The sequence below is a fragment of the Miniopterus schreibersii genome (assembly GCF_964146895.1).
Source record: "Miniopterus schreibersii genome assembly, chromosome: 2".
NCBI classification, from domain to species: domain Eukaryota; kingdom Metazoa; phylum Chordata; class Mammalia; order Chiroptera; family Miniopteridae; genus Miniopterus; species Miniopterus schreibersii.
The window spans coordinates 187,708,682-187,727,341 of record NC_138102.1 but is presented as its reverse complement, the minus strand read 5'-3'; the positions used below and the strand labels follow the sequence as shown (position 1 = coordinate 187,727,341).

The 18,660-nt window shown below is 54.3% G+C and overlaps 1 protein-coding gene and 1 long non-coding RNA gene across 4 annotated transcripts; both read left to right on the top strand.

Moving 5' to 3' along the window:
* The first annotated feature begins 847 nt into the window (after window positions 1-847).
* On the top strand, window positions 848-11,197 carry LOC308554059. Its single transcript, XR_013998331.1, has 5 exons — window positions 848-2,155; window positions 2,489-2,521; window positions 4,130-4,267; window positions 9,605-9,748; window positions 10,932-11,197. It is a non-coding gene; the product is annotated as an uncharacterized lncRNA (long non-coding RNA).
* Window positions 11,198-14,138: 2,941 nt separating this feature from the next.
* On the top strand, window positions 14,139-17,157 carry ARSA (arylsulfatase A). Of its 3 annotated transcripts, none has more exons than XM_081129178.1 (9): window positions 14,139-14,248; window positions 14,495-14,741; window positions 14,906-15,146; window positions 15,260-15,478; window positions 15,551-15,720; window positions 16,019-16,143; window positions 16,236-16,363; window positions 16,537-16,639; window positions 16,728-17,157. In XM_081129178.1, exons 2-9 carry the CDS (start codon window positions 14,524-14,526, stop codon window positions 17,045-17,047), a joined length of 1,524 nt encoding a protein of 507 aa, XP_080985304.1. In that variant the 5' UTR covers window positions 14,139-14,248; window positions 14,495-14,523; the 3' UTR covers window positions 17,048-17,157. The 3 variants fall into 3 exon arrangements, with proteins under 3 accessions (XP_080985304.1, XP_080985305.1, XP_080985306.1); XM_081129180.1 differs by having other exon boundaries at window positions 14,154-14,248; window positions 14,935-15,146; XM_081129179.1 differs by lacking the exon at window positions 15,260-15,478 and having other exon boundaries at window positions 14,151-14,248.
* Window positions 17,158-18,660: the final 1,503 nt, after the last annotated feature.

The window sequence follows — 18,660 nt, the reverse complement described above, 5'->3', positions numbered from 1 at the left end:
GTCGTGGCAACGCGGGAGGGGGTGGCGAGTGGGTGGAGAGGGGAGCGCGGTCTAGAAGCGAGCTCGGGCGCCGCCGCCCCCCGGAGCGCGGCCCCACCCGGCGCCTCCCGGAGCTGCCCGGCGCCGGCCCCGCGCCCCTCGGCGAGCTCGGAGCGGCCGCGGAACGGCGCAGGGCCCGACTCCAGGGAGAGCTGCGGCCCCCACAGGACCGCCCCGGCGCCTGCCTTCCTCCCCCAGACACGGCCCGACCCCGCGGCCAGCCGCGCACCCCTCGGCGGACACACTGGGCGACCTGCGCGCAGCAGCCCCGCGCGGGACGCCGGGCCCGGCGGAGGCAGCGCTGACCTCGCCTCGCCGCCTTCCCGACCGCCCGGATTCCCTGAGCTCCCAGGAGTACACCTGAATGAACCCACACACGGAACACCTCCCTGCCCCTCCCCGTGGCAACCTGGAAACACCCCAGCCCCACACGGAAGTGTTTGACGTTCCCCCCACGAGGGCCCGCTCCCCTCGAGCCCTGGACCACTTCTACCCTCCGCAGCCTCCCGCGCCCATCCCGGGCCAGAGCAGCCTCTGGGCCACCCCGGGCCAGGGCCCTTCCCAAGGACCAGCTCTAACCCCTGGGGAGCCCTGGCCCTCCCCACCCACCACCTGCTTCAGGGGAAATCTCTGCCTCCCAGGATTCCACTGACCTCGCAGAGCCCAGTGTCCAGCGCTGTCTGTGGGTCAGGTCCCGCTTTCTCCGCAGACACTCCCTGCCCGAAGCACGGCCCCAGGATGCCCAGGCCTCCCACCCTCCTCTGTCCAGGCTCTTCCCAAGGCCACTGGCCTGGCCTGAGGGAGCTGAGGGTCCCCTGGGGACTGGAGCAGGATGGGAGGGGTGGGGAAAGCGGGGAGCAGGAAGGGGAGGTTGGAAGCCCACTTATCTGCAGGAAGCACCTTGGGAAGCATGAGGGTTGGATTTCCTGGCCCAGCCCAGGAGAGAGGAAACTACTGCTTCCGGTGCTCTGTGTCTCCACCATCTTCCTGCCCCTTCCCGCTTCCTCCCTCCCCAAGTCACCCAGGCCCCCAACTCCATGCCCACCCCAGAGCCGCCCAGCCACCCCCCCATCCATCCCACCATTACCTCCACCTGCCTTTGCTCCCAGCTCCCAGGCTTTCCTCCCACTGTGGCCTCCGCAAGGCCACGGACATGCTCACCAGAGTCCCCGACTGATGGGGCTGCAGGGAGGAGGCCAGGAGGAGGCTGCACCTCTCCCGGACTCAGACTCAGAGCAGCTGTAGGCCTCTGCCATCTCCCTGCAAACCTGCCCTAGGCCTGATGGCCACGTGCCCACCTGCCCACCCAGCCTGGACCTGATGGGGGCCCCTTCAACCTCCCTACTTGAGTCCTGTGCATGGATGCCCACCCCCTGGGGAGAGAACCTCCATCAGACTCATGATCTCCAGGCTTACAGCCCAGCTCAGTCCAGGGTGATACCAGAACCCTCAATCAGCACTGGTTCCACAAAGTGCCTGGCACACAGGATGGCACATAACGTATGAAATCCCAGCCCCCACTCCCCCAGCTCCTCCACCACCCAGCAGCAGCAAAAATAACACACCCAGAAGCACTGTGCCCACATCAGGGCCTCTGTCCCTGCAGTGTGGTGGGTTTACAGAGGAGGAAGCCAAGGCATGGGGTGTCTTTGCTCCTTATTTTATTGCGACTAGAAGACCCCCAGGCTCCTCGCCACCTGCCCTATGTCACGTGCCAGCCTCCCCCAGTAGGTCCACCTTTACCTGCCCCTGCCCACCTTCCTGGCTCAGCCCTGCCCCTCGGCTCCCTAGTCTCTGTCCTTGAAGGTGATCATTCACCTGACCATGGCCTCCCTCCTCCCATCAGGACCAGGGTTCCAGAAGGATCCAGTGCTCTCACCCTCCCCACCTTCCCCACGTTCCACCACAAACAGGCTTCCTGGGCCTGGGGGGCTCATGTGAGCTCAACACCCAGAGCAGCGCCTGGCACAGGGCAAACCCAGCTCTGAATGGACCTGCCCACCAAGGCCCTCGCTGCTCCAGCATTCACTTCACCGCCCTTGATGCCCCAGGTGCCTCCTGGTCAGCTCCTCTCCTGGCAAGGTGTTTGCCTCACCTGAGCCTCACTGCAGCTCAGGTGTGTCCCCCTCCTGCACCCTTCCCATCCCAGGGCCTGCTTCCTCACGGAATCCCAACCCTACCCTCCCTCAAGCCTCAGCCACAGTGGCCTGACCCCAAAGTTCCCCTGGGCTGACCCCACAAGCCTTCTTTCCTGTCTCAACTGACTCCCCCTTGAACCCTCACCCCCTTGGTTTCCATGACGACTCATGGGGGCAGGGGCTTCTACAATCCGGCCCTCCCCTGTCTGCCTGTCCTTTCTCCCCAGTCTCTTCAGGTGGACCCTCCTCCCCGCCAACCGCAGGCTCCTCCACCACTCACTCCTCACTGGCATCAATTTCTCTTTCCTCAGCAGCACCTACTGTCTCCTACACATGATCTGAATGTAAGTCACTTGTTTCATGCTTACTGTTTAGTTCTGTCTGCACACCAGAACCTAGGCTCTCTGTGGAGACGGAGCTTGACCTATTTGGTTCACCAATGTGCCCAAGTCCCTGAAATAGTGCCCGGCACACAGTAGGTGCTCAGCACATATCTGCTGAGTGCATAAATCAAAGTTTCATCTTCATTTCTAGGCTGTTCGCACACACCTTCCTTCAGGTCAGACGCCTCCCAAACTCCAGAGCAGTTTGTAAGAGGCAGGAATCCTTGAGGGTTCGGTTGATTATAAAACTGTCTGGATCTGGTGTTTTTTTCTGTGGGTAGATTTTTTTATTGCTCCTAGTTATTAATATCTATCTGTATATTTAGGTTCTATTTCATCCTGAGTCTGGTTTGTTAAATTTTATTTTTCTAGGAAAAATCTCTAAAGAGTCAGTTTTTTGTCTTGTTAATCATTTGTGTTTTCTGTTTTATCCTGTTCTGTTATTTTCCCTGCTTTTTCTTTTGTTTTGCTACGACTCCCTTTCTAATTCCTTCGTCAGATACTTAACTCTGTTTTCAGTCCTTGTCTTTTCTGACCATAAGCATTTAAGGCTATAAGTTACCCAGTGCCACTTTGGTTCTGTCCCTTACGTTGTGATAAGTAGTGTTTTTCATTTCATCTCGTTCTGACTTTCTAACAGCAGTTGTAGCATTTGGCTTGGGAAGTGCTGAAAAGTATGCTTGTTTAAATTTTCAAATGTGTACAAGGTTTTTTGGAAGGAGACTTGACCCTTGGATACTAATTTCCTGTTCTTTGCATTGTGGACAGAGAAGGCGGTCTGAATAGCACAGCTCCTGGGGGTCCGTGAAGACCTTTTTGTAGCAGTGGTCCACTGTTGCAGAGCTCTCCTGTTCTTTTTCTTTTTTCTTCTTTGTTTTTTTTAAGCCTAGGACCTCTTTTATGTTAATTTCTTTGCTGGGACTACAAAGAATAATATAATGCAAACTCCCAAACCCATGGGGTGAGGCAGCGGTCACAACGTCACAGGGAGATTTTTCCACAGGGAGACCACCGCAAAGCTCTATGGAAACGCTTAGATTAAAAAGGGATATGCGATAAAAACCATGAAAACGGGTTCCTCACTCAGGCTTTGAGGAAGCCTTATGCTTCCTGTCGTTCTAAGTGCATGATGTGTATTAACTCATTCGGTCATCACAGAGCACCGGGCAAGCCTCTGTCACTGCCCTCACCTAACAGTGAGGGGACAAAAGCAAACAAGAGAAAGTCACTTAACTTGTCCAGATTTACATGTGGTGAGTCAGTGAGAAATCAGAATCTCAACCATGGCAGTTGGCATGTGACCCAAGCAGAACCAATAAGAATCCTACCCTGGGATTTTATCTCACACGTGAGGGAAGAAACTCTTTTTCTGCTCTTGGGATACATAGCAGAGATGTGAACTGGTGGCCAAATCCCAGCCTTGAGAAGAAAGCACCCTGAAAGCCTACTGATACGGGATACCAGGACGGTTCTGAAGGGGATTGAGTCTCTAACCTGAGTCGCTGCAATCTGATAGCACTTCTGCTTTTCTTGTGTTTGGGTTTAAGAACCAATACATTTCATTTCTAGGTTGAAAGTCCACATAATGGAGAAGTTGAAGGGCTGACCTTGGAGCAGGTGCCTGGATGAGATTCCCAGCTCATCCACCAAACACCCAGGTGGCCTGGGAAAGCTACTTAGCCTCCCTGTGTCTCTGTACAAGCCCTGGTAAGTTGGGGACAATGGCAATAATTGTTTCATGCCCTCATTCACTCTGGCCACATGCCAGGCTTAACATATGCCCAGCAGATAGTGAACTTCAGAGGAGTACCAGTAGCCTAGGACTTGTATTTGAGTAAACACTCAAAATTTTTTATCATCATAAAGCTAGTTCATACTTGGTTTCTGTCACCTCAACCAAAGAAGTATATTCAAATGAATGGTAGATATGACCTTTTTAAGAAATTTGCAAGCAGTTTTCCAAAATGGTAGTGTCATTTTACATTCAAGTGTTTCCATTTTCTCCACACCCTTGTCAACACTTGGCATTGCCTGTCCTTTTAATTTTAGCCATTTTAATGGATGTGTAGTGGTATCTCCTTGTGTGTTTAAATTTGCATTTCCCAGATAGCTAATGGTATTGAGCCTCTTGTCATGTGCTTATTGGCCATTCACCTCTTCTTCTGTGAGTGTCTGTTCCAGTCTATTGCTTGTTTTTAAAAACTGGATAGCTTGACTTTTTGAAATTTAGGAGCTCTTTATATAGACCAGATACAAGTTTTTGGTTTTTTTTGTAGGCTATGTGTATTGAAAAAGTTCTCTAATTTTTGTGGCTTACCTTTTCACTTTCAAAATAGTCCCTTTCAGCCCGGCCTGCATGGCTCATCAGTTGAGCATTGACCTACGAACCAGGAGGTTGTGATTTCTCCCCGGCCAGGGCACATGCCCAGGTTGTGGGTTCAATCCCCAGTAGGGGGCATGCAGGAGGCAGCTAATCAATGACTCTCATCATTGATGTTTCTCTCTCTCTCTCTCTCTCCCTTTCCCTTCCTTTCTCTGAAATCAATAAAGATATATTTTCAAAAAACAAAATAGTCCCTTTTGAAGAACTAGCATTTTTCATTATTATAGAAATGATTTATCTTTTTTCTTTTACTGTTCATATTCCTTGTGCCATTTTTAAGAAAAACTTTGCCTATGCAAGATCACAAAAATTTTCTTCTGTGTTTTCATCTGGAAGTTATAGTTTTAACTTTCACATTTAGGTCTACGATTTAATTTAAAGTTAATTTTTATTTGTGGTACAGGAAAAGGTTGACGTCTGTATTTTTCCCTTTATGGATGTCCTATTGTTTCAGACCATTTTAAAAAATTATTTTAAAATATTTTTATTGTGGTAAAGAATATATATCATAAAATTTACCATCTTAACCATTTTAAGTGTATAGTTCTGTGGCATTAGGTATATTTGCATTGTTGCGTAACCATCACCATCCATCTCCAGAGCTTTTTCACCTTCCCAAACAGACTCTGTCTGTCTGTTTAACAGTAACTCTCCATTCCTCTCTGCTCAGCCCCTGGCATCCACTATTCTGTTTCTGTGTCCTAGCCCCTGGTATCTGCTATTCTACTTTCTGTCTCTGTGTATTTGACTACTTTAGGCACCTCCCAGCACCACTTTTGAAAAGACTTTCCTTTCCCACTGAATCAAGAGCCTTTGCACCTTTGTTGAAAATCGGTTGACCACTACATGTGGGTCTGTTCCTGAGCTCTCTGTTCTTTTCCTTTGATCTATATTTACATAATTTCTCCACTACCACACTGTCTTAATTTCTACAACTTTATACTATATCTTGAAATCGGATAAGTCCTACAACTTCGCTCTTTTTTAATTTTGTTGGCTAATTCTAGGTCATTTTCATTTCTGTATAAATTTTAGAATCAGGTTATCAGTTTCTACAGAAACAACCTGCTGGAAATTTTATTGGTGTTGCATTGAATCTATAAATATATTTAGAGAGAATGGGCATCTTAACAATATTGAATCTTCCAGTGTATGAAAGGGCTATACTCCTCCAGAAGTGACCTGCATTTGCTTGGGCAGTGCCTCAGTGCTGCCAGCTGACAACCTTCAACTGGCTGCACACCACCCAGTGTGTTTAAAACTCACACCCATTTAAAAGTAAATCTATACTTATGAATTTTGAGGGGATATTTGATTTCCATCTCGTGGTGACATTGTTACAAAAATCTTTCATTTTTCTTTCCTGGAAAGCAGGGTTTTCCCCCCCCCCCCCCCCAGTCTTTCTAGCTTTTCACTGAAATTTTGGGTCTTTAAAAGTCTTGGTTTTGTGTGAGAATCTAAATTCCAACTTCTTATATTGCATGGGCCCAAGCCCCTGTCTCTTGTCTCTTGTGCAGCCACTAAAACCCAAACCTTTAAGTTCCTGGTACTGGGAAATGTCCCCAATGTTATACCCGCTAACCCTGTTGCTTATAGATTCCACTTCATTTTGTGTCTCTGGGGATACACCTTGCTTTCTTTCAAGCTCAGCTGTACATTTCAAAAAATGCTTATTACGTTGTTGTCAGCATTTCCAAGTGCTCTGCAGTACAGGGGCTCTGGATTATTTTGTTGGGACTGTTTTTCTTGTTCAGCCACAACAATCAGCATATGTGAGTGTTCATTGAGTTTTTGCTGGGCCAATATTAAATGAATGCATAAATGAACAAAAGACTGTTCTGCATTTTGTCTTTTTTTAAAAATATATGTTTTTATTGATTTCAGAAAGAGGAAGGGAGAGGGAGAGGGAGAGAGAGAGGGAGAAACATCAATGACGAGAGAGACTCACTGATCACCTGCCTGCTGCACGACCCCTCCTGGGGATCAAGCCCGAAACCCAGGCTTGCTCCATGATCGGGAATCAAACCTTGACCTCTTGGTTCATAGGTCAATGCTCAACCATTGAGCCATGCTGACTGGGCAACATTCTGCATTTTAAAATGTTTATTACACACACTCACACACACTCGCACACACACCAGAGTACAAGGCACGAGGAATAGAGCAGTGATCAAATGGGTCCCCCTCTGATCAATCACGTCCTTTCAGTCACTGAAGACTTTGGCTCTTGATCACGGGTCACCTGCTCACCCCAATTCTGACCTCATTCATCTCCATCCTCATGACTCCTCACACCACGGCCTCCCTGTTCCTTGACCTCTCACTTCCCTGACTGTAAAAGCTGGGGTCTGTGTGCAGATTACAGATGCATGTGTGGTTAGTTTGATCAGGAAGGGATTGAATACACAGAGTTAGTGTTACAGAGTCATTGCAAACACTCTATCCCCCAACATAGTCAGGTCTCCTGGGGAGTTATGCCTGTCACCATAGTCAGCAAACCAATGCCCCAGCTCCCATAGACCACCTTCTCAGCCAGGTCTGGACCTCCTACCCCCTTTGCATGCAGGCAGAGCCATGTCACAAAGTTCTGGAACCAATTTGGGTAGAAATGCTGTGGGCCCCTCCTGGACCCAACCCACAAATACCTGTTGCTCAATCCTGCAGGTGTTCTCTTCACCTTTCCAGGATGACCGTAAATCTGCATGTCAAAAATGACAGCACGGCCCAGGTCACTCATGGCCTGGGTCCCTGAATGACTAGATGGAGCAGAGTGCCCCCATCCCTGCCCATGTTGCAAACCTTCTGGGAGCATGAAATAAACATCAATTGTATTAAGTCACTAGCATTTGGGGGTTATCTGTCAAAGTAGCTGGTGTTTCCTCAACTGATATAGGAGAGAGCCCCAGGAGCCTCCACTGGGCTTCCCACCTGAGTCCTTGCTGGGATCAGCAGGTAATGCTGCATTGGCCTGCTGTGCAGTACATCTATCCAAACCATATGCCATGAGATCCGGGAAATTAACACAAGATAGAGTCACATACCCACTGTGTCCATTGTGAGATGGGCTGTGGCCCACAATGCATGTCTCATCCTACCCCTCTGATCGCTGGACTATGAGTGGGTGGGGTGGGGTACATCAGAGAGTCTGGGAAGTGTCATCAGCTCAGAGCCAGAGCTCAACAGTCCCTGAGGTGTCCCCTCCCCCAGTGCCTGGCCATCCCAGCCACAGTCTGCACCTCCCTTCAGGGGGGCCAGGGAAAGACCACACAGCCTTGGGTATTTCCGCCAGGTCTTTCCCTCTGGCAGAGGGCTCCGGATCTGCGAATGACTCATGTCCAGGAATTGGAAGGGGAGATTTGACTCTGCATTGTGAGTCAAGTTCAAGTCCTGTTCCTGAGACATAAGGGTCTTTCCACCACCACCCCCCACCTCCACTGACATGGCCCTGCTTTTGTCCTAAGGGTGACTCCATGGCCAATGAACCAAAGGTCTCTGAGGCCACACCATTCTTCTTGACCATCATGATGACCACACCTGCCTGGGCACATGGCCTCTGTCACCCCAGTATTTCTTCACCTCTTTCTTTTTTTAAATTATTTTTATTGATTGATTCGAGAGAGAGACTGACCAGTTGCTCCACCCATTTCTCTTTACCCCGTTTCATGTCTGCCATACAGAGGCCAGCCTCCCCAGAGCCTTTCAAGGGTGCTGCTGCCCCCTCACTACACCAAAGTACACCTCTAATGTCTTGGTGAGGGGGTGTCCTCAGGCCCTCCCAGAGGACAGTTAAGGGATCACCAAGCAGGTCAAGCACAGTACATCCCTGTCTCTCTGTCTTTGGATGCCTTTTCTCCATTAAACCAAGGAGTTTCCAGCTTCTCAGCTTCATTCACATGGGCTCTCGTGAGCTCTGGTTTTAATTAGCAGAGTGCAAATTGTTGACACCATCCCAGCCCCTCAGATCCAGAACCTGTGGTCACTTTCGGGTCCACCCAATGCAGGATCACCTTCCTCCAATACCCACTCCTCCGGACTTTACCAAAGGGTGCAATTGTCCTGGTTAAGTCTTTTCTTCCTGTGTTTACTGTAAACTGCCCCTGCCCTGTCCTGGAGGCTGGGCTGTGGTCCACATGCCTCCCTCAAGCCCTTGGGCCTGTTCCTGACAGCTGCCTGTCTGCCCACCACAGCTAGACCTGTACCAGGTCTGCAGGGGATGTCCTGGCTGCCAGACAGTGAGTCTCCAGGCTGCTGCCTGAAACCACTTCAGAGACCAAATATTGGATCTGCTGGAGAAGATACTCTGAGCTCCATCTAGTTCCTTGAAAATTGTCCCACGCCTGGTCTGGGCAGAACCTCCTTTTGGAACGAAGTTGACGTCCCTGATAAAATGCCTGTGTGATGATCTGATGAACTTTAATGATGGCATGATTTGTTTTGGGAAACAGTTACCAGCCTACCTGAGTGTCATTCAATAGAGGTTTTCTGTGTCAAGTCTGAGAATGATTCTCCTCCTGCCGAGTGAATCTCTGACATGGCCGCTCAGGGTCCTTCCACTGCACGCACCATTGTCATGAAACCTGACCCCCACTTGTAACTCAACTGTGTGACAACCTGTCTTCTCTCTACCTTGCCCTCAGCCAGATAACCCCTCTCTTCCCCAGGCCTCAGCCAAGGTGCTCCCTGCAGGAGATCCTCCCTGTCTGATGTTCTCATGGCCCCTGCCCAGCACCATGAAGCACCCACATGCCAGTGGTGGCTCAGCCTTGCCCACATTAATTGATGCTTCCCACCAACCAGCTGAGTGTGTAAGATTATTACCCTCCATTCATAGGAGCCCAAGAACAGCTGCTCACACCTGGGCAGGGGTGGGAGAAGGAACCAGGGGCCAGGGAAGTTTCCACTGAGAAAGTGACTTTCCAGTGGGCTGGAAGGAAGGGAGGGGGGTAGCCATGCCAGGGGTCAAGAATTCCAGATAGGGCACAGCAAGGTCAGCAGCCTAAGGCTGAGGCATACAACTGATGGGGGGGCTGAGGGACAGTGCCACACAGAGCCACCTCCCAGCAGCCACAGCACTCCTGGGCAGGGAGAGCCTCTCCCATGCCCCCCTCTCCATTCTGATAGGGGGGTAAGTATAGAATAACAGTATGACATTTGTTTTTCCCTCTCTTCCTTTCTCTTTTCTTTCCTGCCCTTTTACTAACAGAATGTGTAACTAATTAATCAACTATATATATATTTAATCTTACGTTCTGGCTAAGATTTTGTTGCAGTTCTCAGCTGACCAGGCAAGAACAAAGAGACTTGTAACGGAGCCCTGAACTTACATGCCTGGCCACCAGGAATTCAGAGGTTGATTGATTAGGTTTCAGAAACACCAGGATGACACACACCCAATGACCGATTAACGGATTTCAGAAGGCTGACCGACCTATTTTAGACACCAGTAATAAAAACATTCATGAAGACCTCCACGGGGACTGCAAATCATCAGAACCCCCCTTGTACTCCCTACCCACATTCTCTTTCCCTGATTCTTCATTCTGCTTTCCCCTCCCTCTTTATAAAAGCCCAGCCTGCACTGAAGGGGAAGATGGGTTTTTGAGGACAAGAAAAGTCTCCCATCTCCCCAGCTGTGGGCAGTTGGAATAAGCGTCTTTCGTTCGCCTCAGCACCTGTCTTGTGAGTCTGGCTTTCACCAGGACAGGCAGTCCAGGCCTGGGCACAGGTTATTTTCCCAGTTTCAATTCCAAAGAGCACCACAAGGCATATTCTATTCAGGGCCGTCACGTTAAGTACATGGGCCACTGCAATGAAATTCTCTAGTAGGGCACACATGGGCTCAATCTGATTATAGCAGGGGAAAGTGGGAACTAACAGTGATGGGGTTCAGGACGTTACCCCAGTGTACGGCACCTGGACATGTTGAGTATTTTTAGCTGAAGGAGTTTGAGAAGCAGGTCACTGAACCCCCCTTTCTCCCCAAAATAGGTCATCAAACCCTCCTGAGAGAAGTGCCCCCACACCAGGAGAAAAGGAGCCTCCTTCCACCAAAGACAGGGCCTTGCAAAGGCTCCCCGAGTTCACTGTGCCAGCCTCGCTCCTTGGCCGGTCATCCTCCATGACTGTCCACTCCCCCATCAAGCCAGCCTGAAATACTAAGGTTTAACTGCTTCCTTGGGTCTTCGATTCCTCATGAAGTCTCCCATGTCACATCAAACTTATAAAATTAAATAAATGTATATGGTTTTCTCCTGATGAAGATTCTGTCAGTTTCATTTTCAGGCCCAGCCAGGGACCCTGTAAGGGTCAAGTAAAACTTTTCCTCCCCTACAATAGCCAAGGAGCAGGTGGGGGTCAGTGAGTGGAAAGTTACTATGAGAAAACAGCATGGGTGAGGGGGAATTCTGGCTAAACCCACCCACCAGGATTCTTGCTGAAGGCAGGGAGGTGATCAGACACACCTGGGCATGGCGGAGGATCAGATATGGAGGGCGGATGTTCTTGCTAAGTTGACTCAGCAGGGTTCTTGTTAAAAATGGATTTTATAAGAAAGGGAGCAGACAGACCTAGTTGAAGGTTCAGGAGCCTGACTGAAGTTTGGTCAGGCAATGAGTCTGTCACCTGCCACCTCCCCTTGGCTGAGGCATGTGCTTACCTGTGAAACCAGACTGCAATTAGTCCAGGCTGCCTGTCACCACTTGAGCCAATTAAGAAGAGACAGGGTTCAATCGTAGATGAGCATTTATTCCAATATTGCCAGCAAATTGGGAAAGCAGTAATGGTCATCCATGAAAATCTGCTCTGCTGCCCACCCCACCCATAAGCCAGTTGCTTATATTGGGTAGCAGGACAAAGACTACATGGGAAAGTAGGAATTACAGGCATGGGGAAGTAGACAAGGTGGGCTGGGGTTCACAAAGAGCTCGCAAAGGGCAGGCACCTCAGGGACTCCAGGTGGGCACCTCAGGGACCAGATTACAGGCAATGTGGGCTGGGGTTGTAAAGGGCAGGTGCTTCCCAGATTCCATTGTTTTGGGAACAAGGCTGTTAATCTTTCCATGATGATGGGCAGTTCTCAGAAAAGGAGACTGGACTGCATTCCAAGGGTAATTCCCAAGTCCCGGGGCATACAACTCCCAGCCAGGTTAGAAAGTGCTTTTTCTAATTCGAACAGAACAATCACAGTTAACAGAACATGACTAGTATTTCTTCTAACTATACTTAACAATCACTGTTAACAGAGCATGATCAACATCTCTGCCCCTAACACCTGCAGAGGCCTCTGGAATTAGCACCAACCACACAGCCACTGGGTGGCTACAGGGGAGGAAATGAAGCTGGGTGGCCAAGTAGGGAAGCAGGAATGGTTGTTGCTGAGGGCAAGGAGGTAGAACAGAGTGAGGGGCAGGCAGAGACCCGGGCAGCTGGCCTTTGGTGTCCCAGGTCCCCGCGTCAGCCGGGCCCAGGAAACACAGCAGGAACCCTTTAGGTGCCCATGTTCCCAAGGAAGCAGCTCACCTACACCACGAAGGCCCAGGAGATGGAGGCCTCTCTCATCTCTGGTCCTAGGGACAGAAAGACAAGACCCCCACCACTCCTTGCAAGGCCCCTCTGCTAACTGTGGGCATTAGTTCCAAATTAGCAATCGCCCAGGGGTCCCGAGTCACTTCCTGCACCCTGGTGGGCAGCCTCCCACTGGGGCTCTGCCCCAAGCTGACCCTCTTGCCAGCTCCTGCAGCAAAGCCAAAAAAAGCTCACATCTCCAAAAGACTCAGCTGCCTTCACAAGCTTGGCTTTGAACAAACATAGCTGGTGGCACACGCACCTCATCCCCCACCCAGAGGTCAGAGCTGGGCTGGCTTCGCTGTCCCGTGTGCGCACACCTGAGCAGCCTCTAGAAACTGCAGGGGACAGTGCCAGTCATTTGCATAACATTACAACCTCGGCTTGGCTTTTTCTGAGAATTAGGGCAGGTCCTTGCTGCCTGGGGTAGTTCCCAGCTCGAAGCAGAAAGGGCAGAAAGGGCCTTTGGTTGGTTCCTTTTAAACTCCAATTCACAGCGCCCACCAGCTGTGATTGCTCCAATTACAGGTTCAAAGATTTCTGGGCAGCAGAGAAACTTTCTGTGGAGGCCACCCACCCCATTCAGCTCCCACCCACAAGCCCAGAAACCACTCTGGAAGGGGACACCAAGGGGATGGCTCCTGGAGACTGGCCCCTTCCTTCCCCAAGAGGTCAGCATCCCATCTCTGGGAGTCCCCGCCCTTCAAATTTTTCTCCCCACACTGCCCCTTGTTTGAGCCCATGTCACATCAGGAAAATGCCAGCTCCCCAGACAGGGCTGGGCTTCCATGGAAGCTATGTCCTGGGCCCCACCCAGGTCCCAGAGGCCTTTCCAGGACGCTGTCCACTCTCCCACCGGCTCCAGGGTCAGTGACTACAGTAGCCCAGGTTCTACTCCTAGGTCAGAGGTCCCAGAGGGGTGGCCTGAGTTTGCAGAGGAACCTGCGGCAAGAGAGCTGCCCTTGGGAGGGTTGCCCTAGGGGAGCTGCTGGGGGGGTGCACTGGGGCTACCCACCTAACACCCCCCTGGGGCCCCTCTCTTACTTGAGACAGCTACACAAACTGGGGACCAAAGGATGAAGTCGTCTGTCCAAGGCAGTCTGTCCAGTGACAGAGCCAGGACCAGGCATCTTCTCTTCTGATGGGTCCTGCCCACTGGTGTCCCTGCAGACCCACCCCGGATGCCCGACACACCGCGCCCCAAGGGGGAGGTTCGCAGAGTTCGCTGTCGGGTGTTTCAAAACCAGCACCAGCGGCGCCGAAGGAGAAGCCCGCAGAGGTCTGCGGGTCCCGGGGCCGCCCTGCGGGTCCCGGAGGCCCGGCGGGCCCCGCGCGCGGGCCGCGAACGCCGGGCCCGCCCCGCCCCGCCCGCGCCGCCCCCCCCCGCGCCCCGGCGCCAACGGCCTTCGGGGGACGCGGACCCGCGCGCACCCGGCCCGCCCCGCCCCGCCCCGGCCCCAGACGCCGACCGGGCCCGGGTGTGGGGGGCCCGGCTCCGCCCCCGGCCCCGCCCCGCCCTGGCCTCGGCCCCGCCCCGGCCCCGCCCCGGCCCCGCCCCGGCCCCGACCCGCCCCGCCCCGAGTCGGCCGAGCGCGCGGCGCGTCACGGGAGCGCGGGGAGCGCGGGGAGCGCGGGCGGGGCGGGCCCGAGGCGGAAGTGCCCGCGGGGGCCTCGCTACCCGCTGTCCGGACCCTGCCCGGCTCCGCTCCGTCCCGCTCCCTCTCGCAGCGCCGGACCCCCGGGTCAGTGTCCTGGGACTCCTGCCGCTGACCGCGAGCCGGGGCCGGGGCCCCGGAGGGGAGGGGCAGCGCCTGACGGGGGTCCAGGAGTCCCGTCCAGGGGGTCTCCAGGGAGCCCGGCCCGGCCGCGGTCGGGGCCCTCCGGTTGCCGAGCCCATCAGGACTCCGGGAGGGGGTTGTCTCCGCCCGACTTGGGGTCACTGGTCTGGGCCTCGGGCTCGCTGGAGCCAGTGTGCTTCCTCCCCAAAGGTCTCTGGAGACAAGCCGGCGCGTGTGCCATGGCCGTGCCGTGGGCCCTTGCTCTGGCCTTGGCCGCTGGCCTGGCCACTGCCAAGCCACCCAACATAGTGCTGATCCTTGCTGATGACCTGGGCTATGGGGACTTGGGCTCCTACGGCCACCCCAGTTCCAACACCCCCAACCTGGACCAGCTGGCGGCAGCGGGGCTGCGGTTCACAGACTTCTACGTGCCGGTGTCTCTGTGCACACCCTCCCGGTGAGCAGAGGGGCAGGGGAGCCCCACCCAGTGCCCAGCCTGGCCGTCCAGCTCCTCCTGGTCCCCTCTGGATTGCGGTGAGGGTGTCGTGGTTCTCCACCGTCTCCTGTGTGCGCCTCCGTCTTCATTTCTTTGTCTTACGGGCTCTGTGGCCTGCTCTGCAGGGCTGCCCTCCTGACTGGCCGATTCCCAGTTCGGATGGGCCTGTACCCTGGAGTTCTGGAGCCTGACTCCCGAGGGGGCCTGCCCCTGGAGGAGGTGACCCTGGCTGAGATCCTGGCCGCCGAAGGCTACCTCACAGGGATGGCTGGCAAGTGGCATCTTGGGGTGGGGCCTGGGGGGGCCTTTCTGCCCCCCCATCAGGGCTTCCATCGATTCCTGGGCATCCCATACTCCCATGACCAGGTAGGAACAGCCAGGGCCCTCAGCCACCCCCTCCCCACTTCCTCTCACTCCCCTTCCCTTGACCTCCCAGCCCCACCCCACAGCCTAGACCCTGAAGGGAGCCGTTCCCCCAGGGCCCTTGCCAGAACCTGACCTGCTTCCCGCCGGCCACCCCCTGCAATGGAATCTGTGACCAGGGCCTGGTCCCTATCCCGCTGTTGGCCAACATGTCTGTGGAAGCGCAGCCCCCCTGGCTGCCTGGACTTGAGGCCCGCTATGTGGCTTTCGCTCTTAACCTCATGGTTGATGCCCAGCACCAGGGCCGCCCATTCTTCCTGTACTACGCCTCCCACGTGAGTGACCCTGACCCCACGTCCCAGGCTGCCCTGACCCCACTGGATGCTAACTCCATTCTCTGCCCCCAGCACACCCACTACCCCCAGTTCAGTGGACAAAGCTTTGCCGGGCACTCAGGCCGCGGGGCATTTGGAGACTCCCTGATGGAACTGGACGCCGCTGTAGGAGCCCTGATGACTGCCGTGGGAGACCTGGGGCTTCTTAGAGAGACACTGGTTATCTTCACAGCAGACAACGGGTATGCCAGCAGGGTGGGTGCGTGCAGGTCGATTCCTCACAGGCATGGTTCTAGGGTTTCCCTGTCTTGACAGCTGGCCATGGACATAGTGGGAAAGAGGTCTCAGAAAATGCTGGCCATGCTATGGTGACATACAGGTGCACATGGGAGGTGGGCCACCACAGTACATGAAGCTGGTCCTGGTCAGACAGGGAGGGGACAGGCACCCGCTAGCCATTTCTATGCACAAACCTTGGAAGTCTGGGGCTGGCACCACTGGGGCGAGTCAGAGATGCTGACAACCACCTGTGTGTCCCAGACCAGAGACAATGCGAATGTCCCACGGCGGCTGCTCTGGCCCTCTGCGATGTGGAAAGGGAACCACCTTCGAGGGGGGCGTCCGAGAGCCTGCCTTGGCCTTCTGGCCAGGCCACATCATTCCTGGTCAGTCTTCAGGCTCTCTTCTCATGGACCCCTGGCCCTACCTCTCTGAACCTGATGGCGAATCGAGTGAACACACAGCCCTCTGTTTCCAGGCGTGACGCACGAGATGGCCAGCTCCCTGGACCTACTGCCCACCCTGGCAACCCTGGCCGGGGCCCCACTGCCCAACATCACCTTGGATGGCTTTGACCTCAGCGGCCTGCTGCTGGGCACAGGCAAGGTAGGGCCAGCAACCCTACAACCCCAGCCCCAGTAGTGACCGTGGGCAGGTCACCCCTGTGGAGCGGCATCCAGGTGCTGCTACCTCTGGGGCTCCTAGGTGGGCACATCCAAGGCCTAACACAGCTGATTGGTGTTGGGGCTCTGCCCCTTGGTCCCTGACTTTGCCCCCAGAGCCCCCGGCAGACTATGTTCTTCTACCCAGCCTTCCCTGATGAGCTCCGTGGGGTCTTTGCTGTGCGGAGTGGAAAGTACAAGGCCCACTTCTTCACCCAGGGTAACTCCCCCCGAGCCCCTCTGGCCCTTCATGGACCCAGAGACTGCCCCACCTCTTGTCCCATGTACAGAAGTGTCTCCCTCCCCAGGCTCTGCCCACAGTGACACCACAGCAGATCCTGCCTGTCATGCTTCCAGCCCTCTGACTGGCCATGAGCCCCCGCTGCTCTTTGACCTATCTGAGGACCCTGGTGAGAACTACAACCTTCTGGGGAGTGGGTCTGAGGTCAACCCGGAGGCCATGGAGGCAGTGAAGCAGCTTCAGCTGCTCAAGGCCCAGTTTGATGCGGACATAACCTTCAGCCCCAGCCAGATGGACAGGGGTGAGGACCCTACCCTGCAGATGTGTTGCCAGCCAGGCTGCAACCCCTGGCCTAACTGCTGCCACTGCCCAGGGCCCCCAGCCTGAGGGCACTGCCCCAGCTCTGGCCCCGCCCCCAGCCCTGCCCTCCCATTGCTGTGGCTCTGGCAAGGACCCATTTGTACCTTATAACCCAATAACACCAGCTGACACTTGTAGGCGTGATGATTCATCTAATCCTTGTGGTGGCCAGAGGCAGGTGTTCTTCTGCCTGTATACAAGGAGGAAACAGGTATGGAGAGATCCGGCGACTGGTCTGAGGTCACCCAGCCAGTGAGAGGCTGGGCTGGGATCTGCACCCAGGCATCCTGGCTCATGTGATAGTGTGCCCGTTCACGGGCACTGCACTGAGTGCCCATGTGTGCCAGGAATGGGGTGGGGAGGGTACAAGAGCACCATGGACAGGAGATTCCCCGCAGGTGCCGAATGCCCAAGAAAGCCCAGTTTTCTTGGAGGCCCCGGGGCCACACCACCTTGGCTCTTACCAGAACCTGTGTGAGGTGGGTGATGAGCAGCACATTCAGGGTGGAGATAAGAGGGCTGGGGGCCCCCAGATTCAAGGAAGGTGCACGAGCAGCTTCTGAGACAGCCCCTACTCCACTGTGACCCGGCCCGCCTCTGTCCCCCCAAAGCACTGCATCCCAGCCTGTGCACACATTCCTGTCCCCTGGACTCACCTGTCACCCAGTGTGAGCCACTGACCCATCAAAATGCACTTTAAAACATGTTAGGTTTGGTTCCATCCCTGCTCAGAACTGCAGGCTCAGAATAAAATCTATAGTCCTCAGAGTGGCTGCTGTGCCCTCTGAGGCCGGCCTTCCCCCCACCCCCTTGCCCCTCAACCTGCCTGTCCCCTGGTCCTGGGCTCTGCAGAGAGGACCTCCTGACTCCGGCTGTATCCATATCTGCACAGTGGTGTGAAGCCCTTTTGGGTCCCCACCTGTGTGCTAATGGCAGGGCCACATGTGCTCCCAGGGCACAGGCGGACCCCACAGGCTCCCTCAGTGTTGGCTGAATGAGAAGAGTGCCATCTGGGTGCTCGCAGCCCCAGCGGGCTGTCTGTCCTCCTGACAGACCAGATAGCCATCCCCTCATTTCCAGGCCTTGCCTTTTCCGTGGTGAGAGGCCCTGGACCTTGGAGGTACAGCCTCCCCTGTCCCAGGAGGACAGTAGCCAGTCAGTCCCGTGACTATCCAGAATGGCATGACAAGAGTCCTGGTCAGTGAAAAGTCAGGGACAGTCTGCCCAGGGATCCCTGGGACGTCTGGGGGCAGAGCGGACAGTTCCACAGCATTGCTGGGCCTGACTGGACATCGTGCAGCTGCTAATCCCATGTCTCCAGCCATCTACCTCCAGAGCTCATAGTGTGAGGAAGTAAACCCTGCCGTTTAAGCTGCTGCCGGTAGGTTATCTGTAACTCACAGTGGAAAACAGTCTTCCTGGAATGATGTGTGGACAGGATGTGTAGCTGGCACCTGTGCACATGCAGGTGGTCTCCTGACTGGTCCTGTGTGTCAGAGACGTCTTGTGTTCTCCATGTGACTTTCCCACCGCTTATGGTCTGGTTTGGGGGCTGCACTGGCCATGCCCTAAACCCTGCTGTGTCTTGGGGCTGCGCCTACAGGGTGGTGGTTTCCTCGGGGACCCCTACAGCCACTGAG

What these genes read in the sequence shown, in the direction of transcription:
- ARSA (XM_081129178.1), top strand. Translation starts at nt 14,524, where the DNA reads ATGGCCGTGCCGTGGGCCCTTGCTCTGGCCTTGGCCGCTGGCCTGGCC. An exon ending in ATCTTCACAGCAGACAACGG is followed by an intron (nt 15,721 to 16,018) that starts GTATGCCAGCAG and finishes TGTGTGTCCCAG; the next exon opens with ACCAGAGACAATGCGAATGT. An exon ending in TGCTGCTGGGCACAGGCAAG is followed by an intron (nt 16,364 to 16,536) that starts GTAGGGCCAGCA and finishes CTTTGCCCCCAG; the next exon opens with AGCCCCCGGCAGACTATGTT.